At 44.4% G+C, this 8,095-nt stretch overlaps 2 protein-coding genes across 2 annotated transcripts; both read left to right on the top strand.

Annotated features, from left to right (window-relative positions):
- On the top strand, positions 1-366 carry LOC120358586. Its single transcript, XM_039453190.1, has one exon. The coding sequence runs from the start codon at positions 1-3 to the stop codon at positions 364-366; it is 366 nt and encodes a 121-aa protein (XP_039309124.1).
- An 892-nt stretch (positions 367-1,258) lies between these two features.
- LOC120358585 lies at positions 1,259-4,974 on the top strand. The gene is made up of 5 exons (XM_039453189.1): positions 1,259-2,083; positions 2,142-2,456; positions 2,498-2,692; positions 2,912-3,400; positions 3,460-4,974. The coding sequence occupies exons 1-5, from the start codon at positions 1,259-1,261 to the stop codon at positions 4,972-4,974; spliced, it is 3,339 nt and encodes a 1,112-aa protein (XP_039309123.1).
- Positions 4,975-8,095: the final 3,121 nt, after the last annotated feature.

Genomic DNA, 8,095 nt, shown 5'->3' with positions numbered 1-8,095 from the left:
ATGAAGCTGCCTACCCTGGAACTGCCGAAATTCGATGGAACCCAGGCGCAGTGGCTATCATTTCGAGATACATTTCAAACGTTAATTGATAGTAATACATCATTAGAAAAAATACAAAAATTTCATTATCTAAAGTCATGTTTGCAAGGTAGCGCGGCTGAAGTCGTGCAATCATTAGATGTATCAACTGATAATTATTCAATCGCATGGGCTCTATTAAGAGAGCGATTTGAAAATAAGAAGTTGTTAATACATCAGCATATCCATGCGCTGTTGGGCATGGGTTCCATCATTAAAGAATCTCCGGCACAATTGCGTAGATTAGTGGACGAAACGACGAAACAAAGAAGCATCTCCGAGTATTAAAATCGCTAGGCGTCGATGACTGGAATAGCATCATCATTTATACAGTCATGTCGCGCGTGGATGTTCAAACCAAACGAAAATGGGAATCAGAGACAGTCGAAAATGAAACACCCACGTTACAAGAACTTTTAGATTTTTTGTCACGACAATGTGTAATATTAGAAAATTTGCAAACAAATAAATGTTCAATTAATTCGACTGCGTCCTCCTCTGTGCGTAGAGGAGAACAAATGAGTGTTAACGTAGGTCGGTTTGCTGACAAGAATTGCGTAATATGTCACGGCGATCATGCAATTTATCATTGTGTAAAATTTAAGGACATGACTACGTCGGAAAAATTAGGCGAAGTACGGCGTCATCGGTTATGCTTCAATTGTTTGCGCAGAGATCACACGGCAGACAGATGCACGGCAAGCGGGTGCAGGCAATGCGGATTAAAGCATAGCACGTGGTTGCATAATGAAAAACTCGGAATATCGGTAGACTCAAGGGCAAAGTCAAATAACGAAAACTCGATATCGGAAATCTCAAAAAAGACAAGGAGCGATTCAAGCGATCAGGCTAGTTGCTTGGTAGTGTCTACGGTAGTAACATGTCCAAATCAAGTGTTGCTTGCAACCGCTTCCGTCAGAATCAATGATCGATTCGGCAATGAGCACCTGTGCAGGGCTTTCTTAGATCCGGGAGCACAGGTAAACATAATTCGGAAAGATGTATGCAAGCGTCTTCAACTAAAGGAAAGGGTAGCTAACCTTTCGTTATCGGGGGTTGGATGTAGGTTGACTAGCGCCACGGGAACCGTCAGCGCAGTTATACATTCGGTTGTAGGTGAATTTAGCGTCAGGTTGGATTTTCTAGTCATGGAATAGTCATGGAACGTATAACAGACCCAATGCCATTGCAAAGAATGGACAAGAATGCGCTGCACATCCCGAAGAACATCAAGCTATCAGATCCAGAGTTTGGAACCCCCGGAGAGGTCGACATTCTGCTGGGAGGCGGAATAGTTTGGGAACTGCTCTGTGTGGAACAGATACGATTGGGCCGCAATTTGCCAACCTTGAAGAAGACGAAACTTGGTTGGATCGTGGCAGGAAACATGATGATGTCGGACGGACATAAGCATCAAACCCGCGCAACATTGTGCGCAATCGCTGGTGAACCAGATTTAAATCATCAATTGGAGCGTTTTTGGCTCATAGAGGAGAGCACACTGCAGCGGGATGCACTGCAGCGGGATGCCGGGAAGGAGACGATGTGCGAGGAAGAATTTAGAAACACACATAAGCGAACGCCGGACGGGCGATTCGTGGTACGTCTGCCTTTTCGGGAGGATCCTAGTTGCTTGGGAGAATCACGAAGAGCGGCGCTGAAGCGTTTACAGTCAGTCCATCGAAGACTGGATCGTGATGCAATCCTAAAGAGGCAATACATTGAAGTAATGGAAGATTACTTAAGGTCGGGACATATGACTCAAATTGACGAGAAGATATCGGCATCAGAGGAACCAGTGTATTACTTGCCTCACCATGCAGTCGTTAAAGAGGAAAGAAAGACGACAAGGCTCAGAGTAGTCTTTGACGCGTCGTGCAGATCATCATCTGGCAAGTCACTCAACGATGTATTGAGAGTAGGACCAACTATTCAACCAGAATTATTTGAGGTGGTTCTACGTTTCCGAGCATCGATACGTACTGACGGGGGACATCGAGCGAATGTATAGACAAATATACATTGACCCTAAGCAGCGAAATTTGCAACGCATTTTATGGAAGGCAGATTCGACATCACCGGTGGAGGCATTCGTATTAAACACGGTAACATTTGGCGTTGCGACAGCTCCATTTCTGGCCGTAAGGTGTCTGCATCAATTAGCGTGCGAGTGTCAATCGGAAAGTCCAAGGACAAGTGAAGTCATATTAAAAGATTTTTACATGGACGACCTAATTACCGGGACGGATGATGCAGAAGAACTGAAGAAAATAAAAAATGAAGTTAGTCGGATACTCGCTGCAGGTGGATTTCCAATGCATAAATGGAAATCAAATTTGCCTGAACTGGTCGAGGACCGGGGTGAGTCAGAAGAAAAGGTGAGTCAGAAGAAAACATGAGAAAACCATTGGGCGAACAGGTCAAGACTCTAGGATTATTCTGGCGTGTTGAAGAGGACTCACTTACATACAGAGTCAAGGAACCTCCATCAGAAATTCGCATCACGAAGAGAACAATTCTCTCCATCATATCACAAATTTACGATCCGTTGGGTTTGATTAACCCGGTGATTGTTCAAGCAAAGATTCTGATGCAACAAATATGGCAATGCAAGGTCGGTTGAGATGAGTCTCTGCCGGAGAACCTGCAGACCACGTGGAAGAAATATTGTCAACAGCTACATAAACTGGAAGAAATTAGCATTCCGAGAGGAATCATTGCGACGGGTTCGACAAAAATTGAAATCCATGGATTTTGCGATGCCTCGAAAAAAGCATATGGAGCCTGTCTGTATTTAAGGTCAACTAATAACGAAAATCAACGAACATGTCAGTTAATCTGTGCAAAGTCGCGTGTAGCGCCAATTAAGAAAATCAGTTTACCACGGTTAGAATTATGTGGAGCGTTGCTGTTGAGCAGATTGATGGAGAAGGTAGTTAATGCACTCACATGGCAAGTAGAAGAGAAACATTACTGGTGCGATTCGACAGTGACTTTAGCCTGGATCAACTCGACAGTGACTTTAGCCTGGATCAAAGGAGAACCGTCTAGATCGAAAACCTTCGTGGCCCATAGGGTCACTGAAATACAGAAAACCTCTACCGAAATACAATGGCATCATATTAGATCTGAAGAGAATCCGGCTGATATGTTATCTAGGGGAGTCGAACCGGAGAAGTTAAATTTTAAAAGTCAGTGGTGGAAAGGCCCAGAGTGGCTAGAAAATGAGACCGTTTATTATCCGCTAGAGTCATCATGGTTATCGGAGATACCAGAAGGAAGAGTGATGTCTACGACGGTCAACGTGGAGCCCGGGTTGAGTGTTTGGACAAGGTATTCATCATTGAAGCGATTGAAGCACGTTATCGCTTACTGCCTCAGATTCTCACACAATTGTCGGAAGGTCACAGACCGGTTGACGAGTTGGTGGTTGACGAGTTGGTTATCGGTCAAGGAATTAGAGGAAGCATTGAACATCATATTGAAGCAGCATCAAAAACAGCTTTTTGCAAGAGAAATAGTCGATCTGCAATCGAGGCGCCTTTTGCAAGAGAAATAGTCGATCTGCAATCGAGGCGCCCAATCTCAAGAAAAAGTCGATTATTAGCGCTCAATCCGTTTATGGATGATACGGGATTATTGCGTGTAGGCGGACGCTTGAAAAACGCTCCAGTGTCATATTCTCGAAAATTTCCCGTGGTGTTGGCGACTCGGGATCAACTAACCGATTTGATCATAAGAGATAATCATTTGAGAAGTTTGCACGCGGGCCCCGAAGCCCTTTTAAGCATAATCAAAGAACAATATTGGATTATATCCGGTAGATCAGCTGTGCGGAGAGGCCTGCGCAGGTGCATCGTATGTTATAGATTTAATTGTAAGACGCCGAAAGAAATAATGGGAAACTTACCGGTTCACAGAGTGAGCCCGGGTAGAGCATTCTTAAATGTAGGTGTAGATTTCGGTGGGCCATTTAACATTAAGATATCGCGTAATAAATCAGCCAAGGCATATATTTGTCTGTTCGTGTGTTTTGCAACTCGCGCCATTCATTTGGAATTGGTTAGTGATCTAAGTACGGCGGCATTTCTCAACTCGTTAAGACGTTTCATTGCAAGACGCGGCAAATGTTTGAATATTTATTCGGATAATGGAACGAATTTTGTAGGAGCGAATAATGCGTTACGGGGATTGAGAGAGTTGCTGATGAATCAAAATCATCAAAAACAAGTAGATACATTCGCGACAGAACAGTCAATTCAATGGCATTTTTTACCGCCTTACGCTCTCCATATGGGAGGCTTGTGGGAGGCGGGTATAAAATCCGCTAAGACACGTTTGCAAAAGGTGTTGGGAGAGGCGCTCCTTACATTCGAGGAATTCTACACGCTTTTGACAGAAATCGAAGCATGTTTGAATTCTAGGCCGATAACTCCCATGTCAAATGATCCTTCAGATCTCGCGGTTTTGACCCCCGGACATTTTTTGATCGGGGAATCGTTAAACGCGATTCTGCAGATTGAGCTGACGGAAGTACCAACGAATAGATTGACCCGCTATCAATTACTTATTAAATTGCATCAACATTTTTGGACTCGTTGGAGCCAAGAATATTTATCGCAATTACAATCAAGGTCTAAGTGGAGGAGTGCTACCTCTGATCAGGAAAGGATAAAACCTAACGATTTGGTGATTTTGAAGGAAAATCAGCCACCTCTTAAATGGAAACTAGGGCGTATTTTAGAAGTGCATCCCGACAAGGAAGGCCATGTTCGAATTGTAATTGTAAAAACGGAGAATGGTATTGTAAAAAGTTATCAAAAATTTGTGTCCTTCCTAAATCGGATTAGTAATAAAATAGCGCTGTACAAGGATATCGGACACATCACATTTTAGTGAGACATACAATTGTGTGACAAGGACAAGGTTGAAAACTGTATTTTTAAGGCGGGCGAGATGTTTAGGAGTTACCGAAATTGTGAGCCTAACGTGATCGTGGGCCCGACGTCTAATAGGTACGTCTCCCGAAAGGAGGGGGAACGTAAGAGCTCGCGCTACCGGCGAGGAGTCGTGTAGAGAGAGTCGTGAAAAGATAGTCGTAGACAACGCACGAGAGTCCTGCTCTAATTTTAAATGAAATTATATTAACATGACGCGAGCGACAAGTTGTTAGGAAATGAGAGTGTTGGAATAAACTTATAAGATTTGTCATCATGGTGCATCATTCATTAAGACGGAGGAATTTGGAGCTCCCACGTCCGGATTCGTAATTTTAAAATAATTCGCCTTGTAAGAAGGTTCGACCCAATAGCGGCGCGTGGAACTTTCGACGGCACGGCGTGATCGCTGGGCGAGAGAGAGAGAAACGCCCGGACGAGAACATACATAATTAATGGTCCTTCGAGCCGGATTTGATAAGCCGTGGGAGAGCATGAAAGCAAGCGAGCGAGGATAAACGTATGGGGGAAGGAGGATGATGCATCGCCACACCGCATCGCAGCATCTGATGAGCGCAATATATAGGAGGGAGTGAGAAAGAAAACGCATGTGCGCTTCCATCACCTATGCTATAATTAGCATCGCGAGGTGAGATCACCCCTTCTCCAAGACGGCGATTGAGAGCGTTGGCGTGCGAGCAAGAAGGTATACAGGAAGGAGTGAGAGCGCAGTGCTTGCGTAATGTCATCTATGCTAACGCCGCGAGGTGGCATCACCCCCTCTCTTCAAGGCGTGGTTAGAATGACAAAATACATGCCGTGAAATGTTCTTCCCGCTCCCCCCACGTGACATCATCACGGTCAGTACGGCAAAGACGCGTGCCGTGAAATTCCCCCTGCCCCCGCACAAATCGAGGTGACAACGCCTCCAAAACGCAGTTAGCACGGCAAAAAGAACATTGGCGTGCGAGCGAGTAGGCATGTGGCATCACCCTCCCCCGGCTGCTCGGAGGCAACCTCCCTCGCCTCGTGACACCCACCAAAACCGCGACCGTCGTGTTCGGGGTCTCGGGTCAAGGAACTTGACAGGGTGCCGCGCATCCAACCTACGACGATCCCGCCGAAAAATCGCCATACCGCGCGGGAATCCCGCCCGCCCGCAATAATCGCGTCGCGACGGCTAGCCCGCGAACCGTACCGCAAGACCACGTTTACGTCGCGAAACGCGGCACACCGGCCGAGGGCCGCGCCCACACAAGATCGCGCCAATAAACTCTTGTACAATCCAGCGCTGGGACGCACTCATACCGGTATATATACATATGTAAATAGCTTACCGTGTACATGTCGTCTATCAAATATATGTCAATACGTTTGAAATCATACCTCGCGTAAAGTATTTCGAACCGCCCCGCCGACCTTCCTTTCTCCCGCGTCGAACCATTTTCGCGGTCTAGCACCGAGAATTCGACGAGCTGATCCGCGCGTGGAAAGTCGGTAAATTACAAATAGTAGCAACAAAATTACGAATTTCGACCCGGTAGCTCATTAATGGTGCACTGGGCTATTAGGCCGTGCTTGCCGTATTAAAATCGCATAAAAATTAGAATCGCTAAAGTCGTCTAAAGATTCAGGATTGATAAAAAAATAGTTTACATTGAAAAATTCTAACTTTTTGACTATGTAGCAATGCAGAAAAATCAATACTACAACTCCGCATATTTAGAATTAAAATCCTTTGAAAATTGTATTTTATATTAGGAGTATAAATAAGTTTCCGCCGTTTCACAAAAAATGGCGCCACTAGTATGTTATGGGTTGAAATTGTCTGTTGTAAAACGTTATATCGTAAGGTTGGACATCTGGTAACAACATAACCTTAAAATATTAGCGATTTTGTATCAGCATCATATATCTTTTTTCGTGCAAAAATGTCGAGTTTTAAGCCGAATAAGCGTCATTTGCGGGAGCTTTTGATTTACTTCTTCAATTTGAAGAAATCTGCAGCCGAGGCGCATCGATTGCTTCTTGTAGAAGCATATGGTGAGGCTGCCTTAAATGAGAGAAGTTGCCGTGAGTGGTTTCACCAATTTGAGAACAGTGAATTTGACAGACAAAGAACGTAGCGGAAGGCCGAAGGTGTACAAAAACGCGAATTGAAACATTATTAGATGAAGATTCGTGCCAACCGCAAGAAGCACTTTGTACTTACATTAGAGTGACTCAACCAGCAATTTCACATCGCTTAAAATCATTGGGAATGATTCAAAAACAAGGAAACTGGGTTCCATATGAACTGAAGCCGAGAAACGTTGAACGCCGATTTTTCACATGTGAAATGTTGCTTGCCAGGCATAAACGAAAGGGTTTTTTGCATCGTATAGTCACTGGTGATGAAAAATGGATCCACTACGATAACCAAAGAAGAAGAAATCATGGGGACCACCTGGCCATGCTTCAACATCGACAGCCAAGCCGAACATTCATGGAAAAAAAAAACTCATGTTGTGTATTTGGTGGATCAGCTTGGTGTCGTGTATTATGAGTTGTTCAAACCGAATGAAACCATTACTGGGGCTCTCTACCGAACACAATTGATGAGATTGAGCCGAGTACTCAAGGAAAACCGTGCCCACTACTCAGACACGACAAAGTTATTCTTCTGCATGATAATGCTCGTCCACATGTTGCGGCGCCGGTCAAACCTACCTGGAAACACTCAATTAGGAAGTTTTACCCCACCCGCCGTATTCACCAGACATTGCTCCTTCTGATTACTACCTGTTTCGATCGATGGCGCATGGCCTGTCTGAGCAACACTTCACATCATATTAAGATACAAAAAATTGGGTCGATTTGTGGATAGCTTCAAAAGATGAAGCTCATTCTTCCGACGCGGTATCCGTATGCTGCCAGAAAGATGGGAAATTGTAGTGGCTAGCGATGGACAATACTTCGAATAAAACATTAGGTACCGTTCTTTCACAATAAATGCCCAATTTTTGATAAAAAACGGCGGAAACTTATTTATACTTCTAATATTAAATTTCAAGAGTATCAAAATGTAACTTTAAGAAGAT

Source organism: Solenopsis invicta, chromosome 8, assembly GCF_016802725.1.
Source record: "Solenopsis invicta isolate M01_SB chromosome 8, UNIL_Sinv_3.0, whole genome shotgun sequence".
NCBI classification, from domain to species: Eukaryota; Metazoa; Arthropoda; class Insecta; order Hymenoptera; family Formicidae; genus Solenopsis; species Solenopsis invicta.
This window is presented reverse-complemented; position numbering and strand designations above follow the sequence as displayed.